A 23,770-nucleotide genomic window follows, 5' to 3' on the forward strand; every position below is an offset into this window, starting at 1 on the left:
CACAGATTACATTTCTCAAGATTAAGGTTGTGTAAGTACTGACACAAAGAACTATATAGTACACACTGAAAGCTTATCTGGGTTGTCATACCTTTGTGTCCTGTAATTATGTCTGATGTGTGTGTGTGGGTATGTCTGTAACATATCCTTTGACATATGTGTGGTAAAACATATAACTGTGTATTTAGCAACATTCATAGTGTACTACAGCAGTATGCAACCTATATTCCCAATTGTGCACATATTTTGGACACGGGTTTGCCGTTAACAAGTTGTGTGGTATAACAGTAATACATTCACTGGACCTTACACTCATTGTGATGGATGATATATTTCTTTAAACATCAGCTTTATGTATATCTGCTGTGGCTAGGTGGTGCATCGTGTTGCATACAGTGTGCCAGGTACTCTTGTACAGTCTTATATTGTGATTTTATTTTGTTGCTGTGCAGAACATGGTTCATTAAATTGAGAGTGAGCTAGGCACTTCCAAGCAGTTGTGAGGTGAGCAGTGATAAGTGGCAGTTAAAGTGTTTCACTCTCGGTTAGCTAATAGGTTGCTGTATATGGCAGTTCAGTGATATCTGTACTGTATAATGTTAAATGTGCCATATGACTTGCTCAGACATATTTTCATATTTATGTCTTCCAGGGATCATGGCAAATCGCAGGAACCCCAGTTACAGTAGTGCTGAAGATGACATAATTACTACCAGCATGATTCAGCACTACAGTCTCATGTTCTCACGAACCAGCCAGGACCAGCAGGAGCGTACTGCAATGTGGCAAGATGTTGTCTGCAGGGTAAATGAAGTAGGCCTGCATAACCAGACATATGAGCAGGTATGCTACCACTGCAGTGATCTTCTCAGACATGTCCGTCAGCATGCTGCTGATGTGCGGAAACAACAGCTTGCAACAGGAGGTGGTGTTAATATCCATCCCCCCTCACCAGAGGGGAGGAGCTGTTCCTGAGCCTGGTGGCACCTGCCCAACAACAGCAGCAGACATACACCATGATGGAGGTTGGAGCCACCCAGCAAGCACACATGGAGTATGCAGGTAACATAGCATATCTGTAGACTACTGCTATCTGTATTGGTAGATCATGAATATGTGAGATGTGGAGTGTGTCATTAAAAGATGTGGAGCCTGTTGTTGTGCAATACTGATCATTTGGAACATAATCTGTAGCCCTGTGAATGTAAACTGTTGTTGTACTGTAAGATTGCAAACACACAGTAGCAATGCCACAGTTGTGGCCACTGACAAACTGTCTCATCTCTATGTAGGTCCCTCTGGGGTGACATCAAGGCAGTGGACAGATGCTGGTGAGTGAGTTCTACATTTATTATTGTAAATAAAAAGTGCATGTCGTAGTTAAGGTGTAGGCCATGTACACATGTAACACACCTACCCATAATGCATGCTGTGCATGTTTGGTGTAAGACCACGCACATCTCACTAATGTGATTAGCTGCCTCAAAAATGTGCAAATGTGGCTAGACTGTAGTGACCATTGGATAGGCACAGTTGATACTCAACATGCACATAACATACACATCTATGTCATACACAGATCATTTTAACATGCTACACATAAAGGATTCCCAAACCCTCTGTAAAGACACACTCCAGTATCTGAAATCTCATCCACACATTACACATAATATATCTGAGGGGTAGAGGCCTATCACGGGGCATTTAAACACTCTGCAACACACTACACATTCATGTCAGGGAATGCTCCTTATTGGCCTCCTTACAAACTCATGTAACAACTGGTTGTGAAATGGTGAATGTAGCCAAGGTAGTACTGTTCCAGTACAGCATGAGTAGTGCTGGTTTGGGAAACATTTGTAGCCTTAAATGACCACATGATGCTTCATGTTGATGGCCTGTGGTACTATAACCCATCCAGTTATTGTAACCACAGTACTGCACATAGCTTTCATTGCTATACACCTTGCTATACATCTTAATGTTGCATGTGTGCACACATATGCACCTCTAAACAATATGCATACCAATCACTATTTGCACAACTGACACATATATGTCTTGTGATGCTATTGAGTGGCTAAGTCATATGACATTCATTGGGTATGTGTAGTGTTTAAATATGCAGTTGTGTTTTAGCATGCCATGTCATGAATGACACTGGCATGTCCACAATATGATCTACACTCACCATATGTACCGTACATTGGGTATGTGGCCGAATGGTATTCCATCAATTATCCATGCAGCACTGATGATGTTGTGTGAATACTCATCATGCATGTGCTAAAATGTGTCTACAATTATTTGCTAAAGACAATGAGGCTGTAATCAGCATTGGATACCTATCTGACACACAGATACACATCCAGCCATGGTATGTACACCTGTTTGTTATGGAGCACAGTACATTACAGAGTTTTGAATACCTGCACAGCAATGTTGTGTCCATGTATGCATTGTGTTCCAGGGGGAGGTCCATCACCTAATAACAAAAGACATGCATCAAAGCCATGTATACTGTTAGTAACAAGGACTGTCTACACTTGCACTGCATGCTGTTGAGCAACACATATCCTGCATGCTGACATGTGTGATATGACTGCTTTGATTGTGATACTATACCCCACCATCACCTGCTATTGTGTATGTTCTGAGATTGCTGGTGTTGTGTATGTCTGCTTTAGGGAGGAGTGTATTTTTGTGTGTGTGTGTGCATGTATACATATGTGCATGTGCGCATGTGCGCATGTATGCATGTGTGCATGTGCACATGTGCGCATGTGTGCATGTCCACATGTGTGCATGTGTGCATATGGTCTGACATCATGTTCAGGTCTTAAAGTGTGATTCCTGTTTTCCTTTCACAGGTGCCGAGGTGGGGCTGGTTCAGTACAGCAGGGAACCTGATGTCACTGAGACAGACAGTGATCATGAGGATAGGTGTGTTGAGGCACAGGCAGGTTTGTCAGGGTCTGTTGTTGGGCTACCAATTGACAGTACACAAGTCTCCACCCCATCCATGCACACAGTCATACTGCCTGTACATCCATCATCATCATTGCCCTTAGCTGAGAGACAGTGTACGGTTGGTACTGGCCAGGACAGTGTGGTATCTATGGCACATGTATCAGGACACAGCAGCCATAGCCAAATGTCTGGAATGGTACTACATAGGCAGATGGCCAGGGATTCTTGTCAGAGCACTGCTGGTCATCATGCCCCTGGCAGACGTGCCACACCTCTTTCTACCACACTCATGTTCCAGGCTGTCATGGAAGCACAGACACAAATGGAGCGGTACACCAGATGGGGACTAAGGGCACAGAGGGCTCATAACACCTCTGTAAATGACAGTATCCGTGACCTAGCAGGTGCCATACATAACTACACTGAGGTCATTGATAGATGTTTGGGTGAGACATTGGATGTCCTCCACAATGTAATGTCCATGTGTCAGGGCAGTGCTGGATGGTTGAGATGTTGACATGGATGTATGCCAGCAACATCAGCAGCTGGAGGTCACCGTGGACATCCAGCAAGTCACAGATGCTCCCGTAGTGCCAGTACCAGCCCCAGCAATGATGGGGGGCTGTCCATAGACCATCCTAGAAGACCACATGCACGTGGCTCTGGCCAGTCCCAGCAGGGACCTGGATCCAGTGGACATATGTCAACCTCTATGGATAGTACCCAGTCTGGATTAATACCTGATACTGTCTGTAGCACCCCTGCCAGGCACATGTTCCGTATCCATGGTGATCTGTAAAGCCTGCCAGGTACAGTCTGCAGCTGTCTTACAAATTCCCATATATGGCAGCCACATGGTGGAACTGTGTGCATGCAGACACACACACATAAACCAGAAACCTAGGGCAAACACATACCCGCCCACATTATATCAACATTGGCTCATAACAGTACTCATGGCCCTCACACACACACACACACACACACACACACACACACACACACACACACACACACACACACACACTCACACACACATGTCAATTGCATGGCTCAGTGTAGGCCTCTGGCAAACCAACAACACACCCTGTGCATATGATGAAACCTGTGCCACCTCCTGTCATCTGTAACATTTATGCAGGAACAGGCTAACATGGTCCTGATGCACATGGTGACTTTAATAAAGTATAGTAATGGTTGAATGTGTAGCATGTTGTCAGCAGTAAAGTGTAATTATACTCTTGAAGGTGTAGCTGAACAGGCATGATGCATTAAAGATGTAATTAGCAATGTTGTATTGTTTAAACCAGTGTTTATTTCAATTGGGTTTTGTTTGCCCATGTGCCACTTGGCTGATGTGTGTAGTTGTGTCAGCATGTATTATACAGTGGACAGTAAGTGTGGGGTGTGTGCAGCACAGGTCTGCAGGTGTACATTTGTGAACATGGTGGAGGTGCACTGTCTGCATGTACATGCATATTGGACACATGGGCAGGGTGACATGCCCTGTATTGGCCAGTGTTAACACTCCATACTTTCTATTGGTGGCCAGTATGCATTGTACTACACACATTTTGGAACTTGAGTACACGTGTGTGTATGACATGGGTTGACACTGTGCTGTGGGTGATGCTGTTGTTGCTATCTGTCATTGGTTTGCATTACTAAGGTTAACACTGTCCCAGCTGCATAATCCTTTATTAATGTGCACTGTTCACCTACAGGGTTGCATGGACCATGCTATCACAAACACAAGAAATTCTCACTTGTACAGTAAAAGTGCATTAGTCTCATGGACCCCTGCCATAAACTAAATATACAATAGAAGTTGTGAAGTTGTACCAAAAAAGAGTTACATACCAAGAAGGGATAGTCTCTCTGGTCAGTATCATTGGAAAAATACAATCCCTCAATAAATATACAAGACAAGCTTCAAAATACAAAATGGCAATGATTTCAAAGACAACACTAAAGCCTTCTTCAGTGTTGTTCATAATCTACAGGGGAAATCTCAGATCCGGTCACAGTTAATGTAAATGGTCACAAAGTACTCTTATCTGACTGACATTACCAATTCCTTGTCAGAAAGTTTGAATGCGGATTTCACCACCCTGTCATTACACAAGGGCCACATTTCCAGACCTGAAGAATGTAAAACCTGATGATTCACAGACACTCTAGTTAAAACATCTCTTTAACAAAGTACACACCACAGTGGCAATGGTACTGAACAGTGTCCCTGGCTGTGTCATACACAAGCTGACATATGAAGTCACCACTCACCTAAATGCTCTGTCCAGATGCAGCCTCTATACAGGTTGCATACTTGTGGAGTGACACATGGTAATGGTGTTCACTGTCCACAAGGGTTGAGCTACAACGTCTTCTTCTTCTTCTCCTTTCGGATGCTCCCATTAGGGGTCACCACAGTACATCATTTCTTCCTACCCTCTGCATCTTGCGCAATCACACCATCCACCTGCATGTCTTCTCTCACCACAGCCATAAACCTCATCTTAGGCATTCCTCTTTTCCTGTTACCTGGCGGCTTCTTCCTTAGCATCTATTTCACAATATACTCTGCATCCCTCCTCAGCACATGTACAAACCAACTTAATCCTGCCTATCTGGCATGGTCTACTAACCTTCAAACCTGGCCTGACCCCCTAATATACTTATTCTTAAACCTGTCCACCCTCATCACACCCAGTGCAAATGTTAACATAAATTGATTAAGGGTAGAACTACAACAGGTCCTGGAAACTCTCACCCTATAAGCCAGACCAATGTTATCTGGAAGGCTATGGAGCACAGCATTATGGAACTCATTAACAGAGACATTATGAACCTGCAAACACTGCACCATACCCACTTAGGTTCTCTAAAGGCCAGATCATGGCTCCTACACCTAGTAGACTTCAAGCCAGTCAACAAGGCTATAGGTGAGGGAGGGGAGGTCAACACAGCCAAGCTACAGCTCACCAGCAATTCATACCCATCCCACATACTGGTATTATACATAACCTCAACAGACTGACCATAAACAATTGTTAGATGATGGCTTGACAACTGACACACAGATGTGGGACACACAGTAACATTTGCAGCCTCCTATACTATTCTATACCAGTAACAATTGGTATTCACCTGCACTCAGTCCTGGGACCACTCCTGTTTGGCATATAGCTTTCTTAGGTACAAGCAAACACAGTAGGGATATGTCTGCCCATGTCTAATGAAAATGCATACTGTGGGCTATACTTTATTCTCCAGATGACACACACATCCTCCAAAAGGGTATCATACAGACAGATACCTGGTGTCAAACTCATGCTATAAAGCTATAAGCCAAAGAAAGCATAGTTATCCACTTTTAGAAAACAAAGTATCCCCAAAGTACCACATAGGTAGTAGCCCCCAAAATGTGGAACAGGTACTAATGTATACATAGAGCCATGTGTTAAGTCATCTCTCCTTTAATAGTCATATTACCAAAGGGTTTTGGAAATCCATCTGTGGAGCACATAAACAATAAAGGGTTTGCATGCAGACACATAGAGGTTGTTGCACACCTATAATGATTAGTCATCTTTGCCAGACTTTGCTTGCTTTGGAACAGGTTTCAAATATACCTCAAGCATAAACCCTCACTCACACTCTTCAATAGAAACAGTGATGAGTGGATGTGAAACTGAAGGCGTAGCCCAGGGATCACTGCAGTGGCTAAGCTTGTCACAAGCATACCGAAGTGACATAAGGTCTGGAAAGCGCCAGCACACTCTGGCAAAGATAACAGATGCATTCATAGAGAAAGCAGAGTACCCACCTATGAAATACTTGAGGTCACATGTATGTATATGGATTTGCCCCACAGCTACCTTACATGTGTAATGCACATACAGTTGTCATTGTGATATGTCATACACTAGAAAAATCAAAACCCACTCCACATTGACCAACAGTGGCACACACCTGGAGCACAGACACACACACACAGTCAGCAAGTGCAAGATTCAAACTCTTTCGTAATTACATTATGATACTACAGCAGTTTGCATTTACACAACACACTATACACATTACTGTAATTTCATCTTTCCACAGCTATATTTGTAGGATGGTGACATCATGAGACTTGACAAAGATGAGTATACCACTTTTAAGGGGTGTGAGTGGTCTCCAAAAAAGTTGTCCCTTCCCAAGGAATCACACACACACAGTCGGCAAGTGCAGGATTCAAATCCCTATCTAACTACATTTTGACATTTTAGCAGTACGCCTTTACATGAAACGCTATACACATTACTGGGATTTCACCTTACCACAGGTATATTTGTAGGATGGTGACATCATCAGACTTGACAAAGATGAGTATACCACTTTTAAGGTGTTTGAGTAGTCTCCAAAAAGGTCACTCCTCCCCAAGAAGACACACACACTCAGTTGGCAAGTGCAGCATTCAAACCCCTATCTAACTACGTTATGATATTACAGCAGTATGCATTTATACAACGCGCAATACACATTAATGGGATTTCAATTTTCCACAGGTATATTTGTAGGATGGTGATACCATGAGACTTGACAAAGATGAGAATACCACTTTTAAGGTGTGTGAGTAGTCTCCAAAATGGTTGCTCCTTCCCAGGGCGACACACACACTCACACAATTGGTAATTGCAGGATTCAAACCCCTGCCTAACTACATTATGATATTACAGCAGTATGTACTTACATAATGCGCTATACGCATCACTGGAATCTCATCTTTCCACAGGTATATTTGCAGGATGGTGACATCATGAGACGACAAAGATGAGTATACCACTTTTAAGGGGTGTGAGTAGTCTCTAAAAAGGTTGCTCTCTCCCCAGGGAGAGACAGACACACACACACACAGACACACACACACACACACACACACACACACACACACACACACACACACACACACACACAGTTGGCAAGTGCGGTGTTCTTAATCCAAAATAAGTACATCTTTACACTTCAGCAAGCAATATGGAGTTACAGGGTGCAATACAGACATTACTTGCTGACAGTCTGCACAAAGATTTTTTCACATTTGCTAACCTCAGCAGGCTTATCATACTAGGTGTATTGTGAGTGTATTGTGAGTGTATTGTATGCATAGGCCATGACCATATCATATATAGGTTGATGCACCACGTGCTGGCACACACAGGGTCAAACCTTGAGTAGCATCTTACCTTCACCTACATGATACTGCAATATAACAGAAAGATGATAAACTTCAACAATTGGCTGAGCTTCTGGTGTCATTCAAATGGGATCCAGTCTCTGTCTGCCTGTGATGACATGATAGACAAGCCTTGTTGCTTCACTACAGATGGTTTGCACCTGTCGCCCCTATGCTTCTGAATACTGGCCAAGGCTCTTGCTGTCCCCATATTACCTTTTTTAGGCAAGGCTCAAAGGTTCATAGGTTCATAGGTAGGTACTAGGCTATCGGCCCTGGGGCCTATACAAGCCCAGCCAAAAGGTACCCTGGCTTTTGCCACCCAAGAAATTTATTTTCCTGTGCCACTGTAGAGCAGAGACACAGAAGTGATCCCCAGGGTGACTTTCCTATTTCCCATCCAATCATCAAGATTTTTCTTGAAGAGTGCTAATGAGGAGCTTTGTTTGATATAGATAGGTAGTTTATTCTGGAGTATGTGAAGTCTCTGGGACAGGAATCTATACCTCCGGCATGTTCTGTTTATTGTGGTGACAAGGTTTAGGTCCCTGGAGCGTGTAGGTTCATAGATTCATAGGTAGGTACTAGGCTACCTGCCCAAGGGCATTTATAAGCCTAGCCAGAATGTGTTGTCTTTCGCCTACCTTTTAAATTAGTTTCCTGGGCCTCTGTCTAGCAGGGCTACTGAAGTGATCCCAGGGGTAAATTTACAATTTCCCATCCACTCGTCAAGATTCCTCTTAAAGAGCGTCTGCAAGGGGCTCTGCCTAACATCAACTGGGATTCTACTCCAGAGTGAGGGAAGTCTCTGGGAAAGGAATCTATCCCTTCAGCACGTCCTGTTTATTGCTTTGCTGAGGTTTAATTCTCTGGAGCATGTGGCTCTAAGAGATTTGTTTTTCTTGAGGTGGAGCATGTCCATTAATTCCAGGTTGGACATGGCCTTATACATCAGGCATAGATCACCTCTGAGCAGACAGTAAGCGACCAAGTAGAGCTGGTGTTTCTTTAGTCGAGCTGCATAGGGCATCTCTTTGAGGCCCATGATCCTCTTGGTGAGGTACTTCTGTGGTCTTACCAGCTGTTGCATGTGCCAATTAAGGTACATACCAAATGGGACATTGTACTCTATTATGGGCCTAATGAGTGATGAGTAGAGGGGCACAATGACCTCTCTTGATCTAGAGGTGAACCCTTTCATGATTAGGTGGGCTACATAGAAGGAATATCTAACCACTTTGGCAATGTGATTATCAAAGGAGAGGTTACTATCTACCTGGGTCCCCAGGTCCCTAATTACAATTTCCGTACCTAGTGGATTACCACCTATGTGGTAATTCATGGGCACTTTGTTTTTTCCAAAGGGGATGACTATGCATTTTTTGGCATTCAGCTTGAGGCCATGGTTTTGACACCAGGTATCTGTCTCTGTAAGACCCTTCTGGAGGATGTCTGTGTCAGCCAGAGAGTCAATTATGGCCCCCAGTTTGCAGTCATCTGCGAACTTGGTCAGCCATAGTCCTTCCGTGCTTGCCTGTACTTCAGAGAAGTATATATTGAACAGGAGGGGTCCCAGGACCGAGATCTGTGGGGTGCCACTTTTGACTGGTTTAGAGTAAGACATGGCACCCGCAACTCTGACCATGTGTGTTCTATCCGTGAGCCAGTTGGCCACCCATCTCATGACATAGGGGTTAATGTTCAAGCTGGTAAGCTTGTCTATGATGCCAGAGTGGGGAATGGTATCAAAGTGAGGTCCAGGTAGGCTGTGTGGACTACCTTCCCTTCATCTATGGCCTTGGTAACTGTTTCAAAGAAGTCAACTAGGTTTAGGAGGCAGGATCTGCCTTTAACAAAGCTGAATTGGGTAGGGTCCAGTGTCTGGAGGTTCCCAATGTCTCTGTTTATGAGTTCCATGATAATTCACTCCATAGCTTTGCAGACCAGGCTGGTCAGGCTTATAGGGCGATAGTTCCAAGGTTCTGTTGTGGCACCACCTTTGTGGAGTGGGATGACTGTTGCTGTACACCATTCTTTGGGTACATAGCCTAGGCTGAGTCTGAACAGTGAATTTAGGTGAGGGTTTAGTTCCTTTTGGAGCTCATGTAAGACGCAGCCTGGGACACCATCCGGTCCCATTGATGCTGTGTTCTTAGCTTTGGAGATGGCTGTTTTTACCTGCATGTCCATGATGTCTGGGGCTATGCATTCTTCTGGGATGGAAACAGGCCCGTTTGGAGGTGAGGGGGGCATGACGTTTGCACTAAACTTGTCTGCCAGGATGTTGGCAATGTCAGCTGGTTCAGTGTATATTTTGCTACTTTGCAGTAGCTCAAAGCATATCTGAGAGTTGCCACCTAAATGTTTGATATAGCTAAAGAAGGCTTTGTGGTTATCTTTAGATTCCTTGGCAATTTTTCTTTAGAAACTGGCATTGGATGATATTATGAGCGATCATAGTTTCTTGCTAATAATGATCAGTGATGCCTTTCCTTTTTGGAATTTTGCTCTATCATGTAGTAGTTTCCTCCTTCTGTTGTATAGCTTATTTATGGGCAATGACCACCAGACTGGTTTCCTCTTTTTGGAGGAGTGAGTCTTGGTTTTACTCGGGATGGCTCGATCCATGCATCCCTGTAGATGCTCATATAATGCACTTGAAAAGGATTCTGTGGATTGGATAGCATTATCCTGTAGCAAGGGGGCTTTAAAGCTTTCCACTTTGGTCTGAAGTTTGCTTTTGAAAAGGTTTTCACAGTGGTTTCCTTGACTGGAGGTGGGGTCGGGATGTGGATGTCCAGTGTGATTACTTTATGATTTGATCTTACCAGCGAGGGGTTTACCTCTGGTGTGGAACACTGATCCCCCATATTGGTGATGATCAGGTCCAGTATGTTGTCACCTCTAGTGGGCATGGTGACCAGCTGTTCCAGGGTGTTTGAGTTTATAAACTCTAGGAAGCATTGGGCAAAGGAGTTTTTACTTGAATAATTCTCCCTGTCAATGTTTGGGTAGTTGAAATCTCCTAATATCATGGTGTTTGGTAGGACCTTTATATTTTCCAGTGTTCTCAGAAATGCTGAGTGAGGGTCCTGAGACAAGGTAGGTGATCTGTAGCAGGCTACGATCTGATAAGCAGCTTTGCCCACTGTTAGTTGCACTTGGATGGTCTCCAAGGCCTCGTGCTGTGCCACTAACCTGGAGGTGTGGGTATCCTTTATGAAAATGGATACACCCCTCCTTTTGTATTTTGGTCTGGGTTTTGGGGCCAGAGCTCGGAGAGATTGGGATTTCTTTAAGTGGAGCATGTCCAACAGCTCTGTATTTGACATAGCTTTGTATTTTAGGCAGAGATCACCTCTGAGTAGGCGATATGTGACAGAGTAAAACTGGAGTGTTCTGAGATGGTCTGTGTAGGGCATGTATTTGAGGCTGCTAATCCTCTTTGTGAGGTATTTCTGTGGGCTTTCCAGTTGTTGTAGATGGCTTGTGAGGTACATACCAAAAGGGGCATTGTACTATATAATGGATCTAATGAGTGATGTGTAGAGGTGAACAATGACCTCTTTTTTTCTTCATGAGAAACCTTTTGTGATGAGGTGTGCCATGTAGAAGGATTTCCTGACTACTGTGGCGATGTGATTATCAAAGGAGAGTCTACTGACCACCTGTGTCCCAAGGTCTCTTATCACACTTTCAGTGTTAAGTATACTACCGCTTATGTTGTAGTTCATGGGTACAGAGTTTTTACCAAAGGGGATGACAATGCACTTTTTGGCATTGAGCTTGAGGTCATGGCTTTGACACCAGGCATCTGTCTCAGTGAGGCCCTTTTGTAGGATGTCCACATCATTAGTAGTTTCGATTATGGCTCCTAGTTTGCAGTCATCTGGGAACTTCATTAGACAAAGACCTTCTGTGTTAGCCTGTACTTCAGGGAAGTAGATACCAAACAGGACAGGACCCAGGACTGAACCCTGTGGTACTCCACTTGTCACTGGTCTGAAGTCGGACTTGGAGTCTGCTTCTTTCACAGTGTGGGTTCTGTCAGTGAGCCAGTTGGAAACCCATCTTGTGACATAGGGATTTATACCTAGTTTAGTGAGTTTATCTATAATTCCAGAGTGGGGGATGGTGTTGAAAGCCTTGGCAAGATCTAGATAGGCTGTATGAACCACCTTACCCTTGTCTACGGCTTTGGTGACTGCTTTGAAGAAGTCTGTCAGGTTTAGGAGACATGATCTGCCTTTTACAAACCCGAAATGGTTGTGGTCCAGAGTTTGGAGATTACCACTGTCTTTGTTTATAAGTTCCATGATGATACGTTCCAAGGCCTTGCAGACCAGGCTCATCAGGCTAATGGGGCGCTAGTTCCGGGGTCCATGGTGGCTCCCCCCTTGTGTAGTGGGATAACTGTCACTGTGCGCCATTCAGCAGGCACAAAGCCTGAGGTGAGGCTATGATTGAACATGGTACTTAGGTGTGGTGCCAGTTCATTCTTTAATTCATGTAGAATGCAGCCTGGGATATTATCTGGTCCCATGGATGCTGTATTCCTGGCTTTGGAGAGTGTGTTTTACTTGTGCAGCTGTGATTACAGCAACTTTGCATTCTTCCGGTATAGAGATGGACTCTTTCATGGGTGAGAGGGGGGTAAAGTTACCAATGATCCTATCTGCCAGTTTTTAGTGCCATTGTGCTGTAACTCAGAGCAGATCTGAGTGTTGCCATTGTGATTCTTGACATAGCTATAGAATGCTTTGTGGTTGTCTTTAGAGTCAGTGGTGATTTTGTTTTCGTAACTAGCTTTGAAGGATTTTATCAGGGATTGCAGCTTCTTACTCAGGCTGACTAGGGAGCTCCTCCACTCATGGGTTTTACCTTCTTTTGCAACAGTTTCTTCCTTCTGTTGTGCAGTTTGTTTATGGCAGGGGACCACCAGATTGGCTTCCATTTCTTGGAGGATAGCATCTTGGTTCTGTTTAGGATAGCACAATCCATGCACTTATGTAAGTGCTTATAAAGTGCAATTGTGTAGGATTCAGTAGTCATAACTGTATTGTCTATCTGCATGGGTGTCCTGAAGTTCACCACTTCTGTCTTAAGAATCCTGAAGTTGTCTTTGGAGATATTTTTTAACATGGTTTCCTTAATGGGGGGTGGGAGCAGAATGTGGATATGTAGGGTAATTAGCTTATGGTCAGATCGGACCAATGAGGTTGTGGTCCAGAGTTTGGAGATTACCACTGTCTTTGTTTATAAGTTCCATGATGATACGTTCCATGGCCTTGCAGACCAGGCTCATCAGGCTAATGGGGCACTAGTTCCGGGGTCCGTGGTGGCTCCCCCCTTGTGTAGTGGGATAACCGTCACTGTGCGCCATTCAGCAGGCACAAAGCCTGAGGTGAGGCTATGATTGAACATGGTACTTAGGTGTGGTGCCAGTTCATTCTGTATTATATGTAGAATGCAGCCTGGGATATTATCTGGTCCCATGGATGCTGTATTCCTGGCTTTGGAGAGGAGCTAAATGCTACTCATTGCCAGATGTCTCAGCCTCCAGATGCACACACTCGAGGCATTTTTCAGTATGGAGAATATTGATATCTGTGCAGTAACAGAAACCTAGTTCAAGGCTCCAGAGAGCACACCAGTACTACCAGGATACTACTCATTCCATACATACCTTCCAGCATCAGAACCTAGATCATAGCATAGCACATAGGGTGGGGATGTATCCATATTCATCAAGGATACCTACACCTCTCTCTACATGCTCTCTACAGGATATGTACCCATAGAATGTTGCACAGCAACATTCTTCCCACTTTACAGGGGTGGGGCCACAAAAAACCCTTGGCATTCACGCTCTATATACCTGACAAGTCTGATCTGCAAGGCAATGGAGACTATCATAATGGAAGTCAACAATAAAGACATTGGGAACCTTCATACAGTTGAGCACACCCAGTTTGGCTTCATCAAATGCAGATCACGCCTCCTGAACTGGGTGGATTTCTTTCTGACAGTTACCCAGGCTACAGATGATTGAAATGAGCTCCACACAGCCTACCTATACCTTGCTAAGGCCTTTGACACCATTCCCCAGTCAGGTATCATAGATTAACTCACCAACCTGGGCATGGATCCATACACACAAGATGGATTTAAAACTGGCTCACAGATAGATCCCACAAATTAAGAGTTGCTGGCTACATGTCAGACTCTACACCAGTAACAACTGGTGTCCCCCAGGGTTTAGTCCTGGGGTCCCTCCTGTTTGGTATAGACTTCTCAAAAGTACATGCCAGCACAGGAGGGTTGTGGTTGACTAAGTTTGCTGGGAACTGTAAAGTGTTTGCCATAATAGATTCCCCAGATGACACAAATGTTCTCCAGAAGGGACTCTATGAGACAGATGTGTGGTGTCAGAATCATGGCCTCAAGCTTAATGTGGAAGAATGCATAGTAATCCTCTTTGGTGAAAACAGAGTACCCACAAACTACCACATAAGTGTTACCCCCTTAAACCTGACAAGTATAATAAGGAATCTGGGGACACAAGTACATAGTCATCTTTCCTTTGACAACCATATTGCCAAAGTGATTGGGAAATCCTGTGTGGCCCACCTAATCAACAAAGGGTTTGCATCAGGATCAAAAGACGTAGTGGTGGCCCTCTACTCTTAAGTCATCAGACCCATCATTGAGTACAATGCACCATTTTGGATGTACTCAACTAAGCATATCCAGCAGCTGTAGAGACCACAGAGGTACCTCACCAAGAGGATTACTGGCCTCAAGCAGTTGTGTTATGCAACACAACTGGTAAAACTAAATCTGTTCTCTGTTGCGTACCACCTACTCAGAGGCACACTCTGCCTAACATACAGAGCCATGTCCAACACATAACTGTTGAACATGCTCCATCTATGGATAATAAAAATGAGTCGCACCACACACTCCAGGGATATGAACCTCATCACAACTATGAATACAACATGCTGGTGGGATAGAGTACCATCCCAGACACTTGCCTTACTGTGGAACAGAGTCCCAATGTACATCAGACAGAGCCCCTTGCTGATGAGTGAATGGGAAACAGACAACTCACACCAGGCATCACATCAGCAGCCCCACTAGAAAGGGGCTTAGGGTGCTAACTATTAGAACTAGGGCTTGGGAGACTACCCAATGGGGTGGTGAAAGCTGCACAACTTGCCTAGGCTAATATATGCCTTCATAAAGATAGTCTTCTACATACCTATGAACCTATGTGACAGGTACATGTCTACAGATAGTAGATGTATACTTCATTGTACAGTCATGTTGTACAGCAGGCACATGGACCACATACACTGTAATGCTTACAGATATTGGTGGCTGTTATGTACAGTGGGTGAGATGTGCACCTCATGTCTTTTGTGCCATTGGGATGTGTGCTGGGTGGGACAGTCCTGGATGGCTCCCTGTCATGGTCACCCTCTTACACACATCTCTGCCCATCCATCTTTGGCTTATTATACTGTGTTCCCCCTACACATATATATATAGGTACATAGGTAAGTAACAGCCTATCTGCCTGAAGGCATATATTAGTATGGCCAGACTGTGCAGCTATCACCACACATGGGGTTAGTTCCCTAGGCCTCTGTGTAGTAGAGCTGATGAAGTGATCCATGGTGTGACAGTTCAGTTTCACATACACTCATCAAGGCTCCTCTGGAAGAGTGTCAGTTAGGGACTCAGCTTAATGTAGGTTGGAAGCCTGTTCCAAAGAAAGGAAAGTCTATGAGTCAGTAATGTATCCCTCCAACATGTTCTGTTTATTGTTGTGATGATTATATCCCTAGAGCGTGTGGCACAGTGAGCTTGGGTTTACCTCAGATAGTGCATGTACATCAGTTCTGAATTGGACATGGACCTGTCTGTTGAGCAGATATCGCCTGAGTAGACAGTATGCAACAGAGTACAGATTGAGTTAAATTCAGTCTTGTTGCATGGGGCAACTGTTTGAGGCCAGTAATCCTCTTGTTGAAGTACTTCAGTGGTCTTTCCAGCTGCTGAAGGTGCCTAGTCAGATTCATCACAAGTGTGCCGTGATACTCTCTGATGGGTCTGATGACTGATGAGTAGAGGAAACCTCCTTTGACCTATATGCAAAGACCTTGGCAATTTGTGGGAACTTCATAGCATGATTTTCTAACCACTTTGTGAATGTGTTTCTGGAAGTAGAGATGACTATCCACATGTATCCATAGATCCCTTATTATTACCTCCATATTTAGGGTGTTGGCACCTATGTGTTATTTGTATGTCTGTAGCTCGAGGCCATAATTTTGACACCACATCTGACTGAGACCATTTTTAAGGATGTCTCTGTTGTCTCAAACATTGATTATGACAACCTTTTTGCAGTCATCCACAAACTTTGCTAAACATAGCCCTCATGTGATTGACTGTATTTCTGAAAAGTATACACCAGACAGGAGGGGTCTCAGGACTGAGCCATGGGGGAAGCAGTTGTTACCAGCTCGAACAGGAGACCACAATTCTTACCTTGTGGGATCTATCTGTGCCTCAGTTGGCAATCCATCAGATGACATACATGTTTATGCACAGGTTGTTAATTTTGTGGATATGACATGTGTGTGGGATGTTGGAAAAGGGCTTTTCAAGGTCTATGTAGGCCGTGTGGAGCTAATTTATTAATGTATGTCTTGGGTGACTGCCTTGAAAACTGTCTAGCATGTTTAGGAACCATGATCTGCCCCTGACCAAATCAAAATGGGTAGGGTTGGGTGTTTGTAGGCTCCCAATAGCTCTGTTTATGAGTTCCATAATGATGGACTCCATGGCCTTATAGATCAGGCTTATTAGGCTTATAAGACTATAGTTCCCATGGTATGTTGTGCACCAACACTTGTGGAGTGTGCCAAATGTTTCTGTAACCCATTCAACAGTTTCATATCCTGTACAGAGGGTGTGTCTCAACAGACTGTTCAGGTGCAGGGTCTGTTTGTTTTGGAGTTCACATATGACACAGCCAGGGAAACCATGTCATCCCATAGATGCTGTGTTTTTAGGTTTGGATAGAGCTGTTTAACCATTGTATATGTGATTTCTGGGTTTTCACAGTCTCCAGATATGGTAACGGGCCCTTTTGTCAGTGAGATGGGGGTAAATATGTATGAACCTGTCTGACAAGATGTTGGCAATGTCAGTCATGTACTTGTATTCATTTACACTTTGCACTGACTCAGAACATATATGAGTTTACATTGATATTTATGACATAGCGAAAGAAAGCTTTGTGGTTCTCTATGGACTCTTTGGCAATATTTTTGCCAGAACATGGCTTGGATAATGTTAGGAGTGCTCATTGTTTCTTAATGATACTGATCAGAGATTTATTGATCTTCTTTGCATTTTCACTTTCTTTGAACAACTTAAGTACTTGTAGTACATAGTTTGATTATAACAGGGGTCCAATATATTATATGGGTCTGTTTTCATATCACTGTGTGTGCAAGGCAGGATTGGTGAATAGTGACAAGTGTCTGGAGTAAGAACTGCAACTGCCAGATATGTGTGACCCACTGCTGTACTTAGACATGGCTTAAGTGTGTGAGCATGCCCAGTATGACCTTTCAGTATGTTGTTGACTGACATTTGCTTCATTTGATTAAGTGTGTGAGCATGCCCAGTATGACCTTTCAGTATGTTGTTAACTGACATTTGCTTCATTTGTTTGTGTGTGAGCATGCCCAGTATGACCTTTCAGTATGTTGCTGACTAAAATTTGCTAAATTTCTTTAAGTGTGTGAACATGCCCACTATGGGCATATGTACTATATGTGTGTGAAAATTCAAGTTGGTTTTTACTTCAGGGCTCACCTTTGTGCTGTACATTGACAGGAAGCATGCTGTGCCTGCAGGGCTTCCATGAGTCAATTTGCATAGACTTTTCAACATTTCTACATACAGGGGGGACAGCTATTATTTGTACATTTCTACCCAGGGGGGCACACCTGATTGTTACTGTGGGTGTACATAGGATGAGGGGTACACCTGACACTTATACACATTTGCTAGGCCTGCACTGCTATGTCAGGTACTCCATTTCAGTCTGTACTGTTGCCTATCTTACTGGCTTGAGGCATACCACTGTACTGCAGACCTTACCTTCCAATTACATGCATATTAGTTTGTGACTTCATAGCCTACCCAACCCACATCACACTGCTTGGCCTGCTGTTATCTGTCTGCATAGGCCTGGGGGGAGGTAACTCATATGCCTCTTCAGAGGGCATGATACAGCATTTGTTTGTGTTTGCGTTTGTCTAAAATTGTCCTGCTGGCTGTTACTGTTAGGTATGTGACCCCCCCAACTGGTATGTGTGAGTGACTTAAGTTGTGTCTGTGCCAGTGAAATGCTGTCATGGCTTAGTGGTTCAGTACTGTGACTATAGTGCACAGTATCCTGAGTTCGTGCCCTGTCACTGCTTTTTATTTTCCTGCTGGGCAGACCTGACTGATTAAGAAACAGTAAAGCAGGTGTGAGCATGTTTACCCGACTTTGCTCGACTTTGCCCGACTTTGCCCAACATTGCCCGACTTTGCCCGACTTTGCCCAATATTATTCAACTTAGCCCAACATTGCCCGATGTTGCGCTGGTTAGCACGGTGCGCAGCTACGCGCAATTGTATTTAAATATGCTCAATACTGGTAAAATTTGCTTAGCAGTGCTTTATATTGCTTAAAATAGGGACTCATGCCTCAGGTGGTGCTGCAGAGCTGACTATGTCGGATGCACATATTACACTCCCTATACATGTTTGAAAATGGGTAGTGTCAAGTTCGGCATCCCTTTTACTGTATGTGCGAGTCAGAGAGAGGTGTCATTTCCAGGGTACCTACTGAGTCAGTGTATGTGCTATGCGTTGCCTCTTTGCCAAGGCCAGGGCATACTGGGCATGCCTCCTTCTGCCTACTGGGGCAGGCTCAGGTTGTTCCTCCTCTGAGTCATGCTGTGCCTGTACAGGCCTTGGCAATGGTGGGGGGCTGTTTGGCCCTGCCCCATGTTGCTCCTGCTGCAGGATCATACTGTGTAGCATGGCACATGCCATGACAATTTGGGTACATGTAGTTGGTGAGTACTGCAAGGCTCCACCAGATGTGTCCAGACACCGGAACCGTGACTTGAACATCCCAAACACAAGCTCAATTATGTTTCTTGTTTGTGCGTGTGCCTCATTATGGAGTTCTTGTTCGGGTGTGCGTGCATTTCTGATGGGTGTCATCAGCCATGGCTTCAGTGCGTATCCAGCATCCCCCACTAGGTGACCATCAGGGATGTCCCCATTGGTAAATCTCTGGTACAGCTGCTTCAGATGCCAGATGTGGGAATCGTGATAACTTCCAGGGCAGCCAGCACACACAATCATTATTATGCCCTGGGCATCACACATGACCTGGCAGTTGATGGAGGGGAAGCCCTTGTGGTTGATGTAGACCCTATCCCGCTCACCTGATGGTGCTTTGATGTGTATATGCGTGCAGTCTATTGCACCCACTACCTCAGGGTATTCTGCTATTTGGTGGAAAAGATGTATATTGCGGGCCAATGCCTCATGGGAATTAGGGGAAATATACGTGCTCACTGACATGTGCTGACATGGCATCCAGGAACTGGTGCAGTACCCTGGATGCTGATGCCTGTGAAATTCCCATCATATCACCATTTAGTCTCTGGAAGGTACCTGTAGCTAGTATTCTTAGGCCAACACATACCTTGGTATCCACTGAGATGGGTTCCACTCTGTTGGTTCTGTGTATGAGGTGTGGCCAGCACAGCTCAACAATTTGCTGCAGGAGGTCTCTGTCCACCCTATAGTGCTCCACTATCTCCAGCTCATGTAGCCCCTGGTAGGTTACCCTGAGTCTGTACACTCTTCTCCGTCTCCTCACTGTGGGTTGCTCAGCAGCATTCACAACATCACCACCCTCAGCACCTTGCACATGTTGGTTTATGATAGCAAGAGCAGCCCCTAACATTTTGTCTGACTTTAAAGTTTTTAAGCTTTCCCTCTTTGTATACTGCAGTGTTGCATAATTCTTGGGGAAAAACAAGTAAGAATGATGTTTGCAGAGTTTAAGGTGCTGGGCTGGGTTAGTCTGCTACCTGTGTAATTGGCTGTTTCTGATATATTTCACCTGGCAGCTCTGCTAGTTCTCCTTGGTTAACTTTCTACTACTTCTTTTCCCTTTCTGTTTTCGCCCAGGGCAGCGCCACGTAAACGGGCGCACACAAGTGCACATGCATGCACACGCTGTGTGCACGTTTGCAAGAAATTTCAGATATATTCACGGCGTACACCTTTGGTTTCTGGTTTTCAAAAAGGACAACTGTAGACATGCCTCTTGCAATCCTGAGCAACTCAGGGCAAACACAAGACACTGTGCTCCAATAAGCTTACAGCCTTTCTGACACACCCCCTCATGATGTTACCTATATTCTACTCTACTACTCACCTACTCCTACACTTACACTCTTGGGACATGGCTCACATGCTGGGGAAAATTGGGATTCACTATCCTTATCCTCATTTGCATAGGATTGCCTACTAATGCATGGTTACATCTCTCACACTGAGCTTCCCCTCCTTAGCAACCAGTACTCAGTGGATATGTTGTCTTCAGCCTGCCGTTCACCTGCATGGCAGGATAAGCTTTTTAGTGAAAATGGCTATTTTTGGCTATTTTTAAATTATTTTCTGGATTTTTAAAGCGCCGCACATTTGAGCGGTGCTGCGCTATGCTTAAACATCGGAGATCGGGGGAAAAAAGTTAGATTTTAATAATTTTAAACATTTATAAATGCCAATGGCCTTATATTTGGCCATTGGCATGCTTCCTCAACTGTATGCATCCTTTATTTGGAGCTGTCATAGCTCTGTTTAACTATATGCAGAACAGTACTCCGTTACCAACGGAGTACATTTCTGCAGATAACACTAATCTTCCAAGGACAGGTTAGTATTTCCTGGATTGCAAATTTACCTCATTTGCATAGCTTTCAGCAGCAAATGAGGTAATTTGCATACCATGACGCTGTCCGTGCAAGAGTAGCTTTAGCAGCTCTCGTGCAAGCCCCTGCTGGCTGTACCTGGATCGCACAGCAGACATATTTCCTCCGTGAGCTCCTACACTCTTCTTGCACTCCGTGCAAGCTTTCGTAAATCTGGCCCACTGTCAGTATAGTACTGTGATACCTAGCCATAAGGGACACAAACAAAAAATAAGTCCTTATAATTTTCTAGCAACAAGTTATGAAATGCAACAATGAAAATAAATATAACTGAAAGTATAAATATGTTGCAGTGAGGCTTCTAGAGTACCCAAGTGTTCCTCTGACTATGCCCTCCCTTTATATGACAAATCAACTGAAACAACAATAGGGTCATATGTGGTAGGTGAGCTCCAGGCCCATACAAATTTGAGATTCCACACTTTCCATTCCAACATAAAGTCATCACTTTCTAGTCTCACGTAGGCCATACTGTTTGTCCATCACTGCTGTTACATTTTCCAGATTGTTAACAGTCAATAATATTTCATTTACAGTCACATACTATTCAATTTAGAAGAAAAACAAAATGACCTTTAAATAAGCTATACTCTCCATTCCCTTTTTTTCATTTGCAGTTTGAAAATATTTTGTCTTTTTTTCTTATTAGTTGATAAATTTGAAGGAGCTTGCTAGGAAACTAAATGTTCCAGATAGGGATGCCCAACTAACAAGCAGGCACTAGTGCAGCTGTTTTAGTTCTTTAAGAATTGTTTTTAAGATTTGTTACAAAGGGTAAAATTCCACCACATACACACGCACACACACACACACACACACACACACACACACACACACACACACGCGCGCGCACACACACACACACACACACACGAGCACACATGTGCGCTTGCACATCTATGCATACACAACAGTACTACTCTGATTGTCCTAATGTTGTATTATCTTCAGTGGTGGCCATTCTTAAATGACAAATATTTTGCATTAAAGCATTTCATTGGTAAATGGATAACAATCAGACAAATATAAATGTGTATCTTTTTGAATTTGTTTTCTTTCTTGCTGGCCAGCTATGTTGTAATTTAAACATTCAGCGTTCCATTACTTAAGCAACTATCCTCTGCTTACATCTGACTAGTAATTAACTGCTCCAGTTAAATCTTGTTATGATGAACACAGACTAGTACATCAGTGATTTGGGGAGCTATGAATGTAGCCCTTCTGTTCAGTGTGGTGATAGTGTCCACACAGGATCACGGCATTTTTGTGCAAAACAAAACACAGAGGCTCATTACATGCCTTGCTGAATGCAATGAACAGGGGTGTGTAGATCTGCACAAGCTGTTTTATCAACAAGTCATTATTTCTTTAGCTTGTATCTCAATAAGGATTTATTTTTGTTTTGTGTTTTGCTGAAATCCAAAGTAGCACATTGTGTGCTGTTACACCTGCCAGCATGACGACTTCTGCACAGGAATGGGCATTTTAGATGTTACAAAGATATCCATTTCCACGACTGGCACTCATTATTGCTCTGAATAGATTATTGTAGTTAAGTTTACACCACATTCATACTGGTTACTTGCTGCTCATTACTTAATGAAGTGTGACATTTTGGCTATAATTAGTTTGCACCGTTATGCTCTGTCCTATCCAGAATACAGATCTGCCCCATCCAATGGCCATATATAAAATGATATTCCAGATCTTCACAGAGTTGCTCTTATTCAGTTACAGGGATTAAATTATTATTGCATACTTTTTTGTATAATGTAGAAAGTCTAATGTTTCAGCAGATGTTTAAATTTTACATATAAAGGATTTACTCTATTCCCTACCATAAAATACATCCAAATCAATAGAAACTAGGGAAACATATACTCTGCCCAGTTTAGCTGTACTAAGCCAACTAGCACAGTAGGCTGTCTTTGTAAATGATTAACAAGAAAATGTGCACAGCACTCAGCTGAAGAGTAAGTGAATGAAAGACTTGAGATAAAATCTGAAAAGTCTAAATCTTCCACTTTTATGCAAAATGTCAGAAAGGAGAAATAAACAGAAACAAATAGACATACCGTGATTTTGTAGATCCTCCTCCACTACTATCAAAGCTTTTTCGATAAATGGCTTTGTTTTTTTCAAGTTCCATTCAGATTCACTGTCATTTAAAAGGATCACATTGAGTTTAACAGAGAGGTCTTTACATGCCTGGCTTGCAAAGCCATATGATAAAGTGAAAAAAGAAAGGAATAACAGAAGAACCCATAAATTCTGCTCCATCGTCTTGCGTTAAGTGCCCAAACTGCCAAGATATATCCTTCTCTATGAACAATCACCTGAGAAAACAGGAACTGCCTTTGGAATCTGTTTAGTAGCCTGCACTCCCATCATGCTTGAGAACAATTAAAATGTAGACAGAGCCCAAAGTTCGGAAGTTACAAGTTTCACTGTTTGTTTGTTAAAAGGTCAGAGTTATAAAACAACTGTACCT

At 43.6% G+C, this 23,770-nt stretch overlaps 1 protein-coding gene across 1 annotated transcript in view; it reads right to left on the reverse strand.

Annotated features, from left to right (window-relative positions):
• Positions 1-23,678, reverse strand: part of LOC122814320 (heat-stable enterotoxin receptor-like) — a 546,595-nt gene extending 522,917 nt beyond the window's left edge. The window contains exon 1 of the mRNA XM_044086910.1: positions 23,355-23,678. Coding sequence (XP_043942845.1) covers positions 23,355-23,559 — 205 coding nt within the window. The 5' untranslated portion in view covers positions 23,560-23,678. The remainder of the gene's footprint in view (positions 1-23,354) is intronic.
• Between the last annotated feature and the right edge of the window lie 92 nt (positions 23,679-23,770).

This window comes from Protopterus annectens, chromosome 1.part1, assembly GCF_019279795.1.
Source record: "Protopterus annectens isolate FY-2018-M chromosome 1.part1, PAN1.0, whole genome shotgun sequence".
Taxonomy (NCBI): domain Eukaryota; kingdom Metazoa; phylum Chordata; order Ceratodontiformes; family Protopteridae; genus Protopterus; species Protopterus annectens.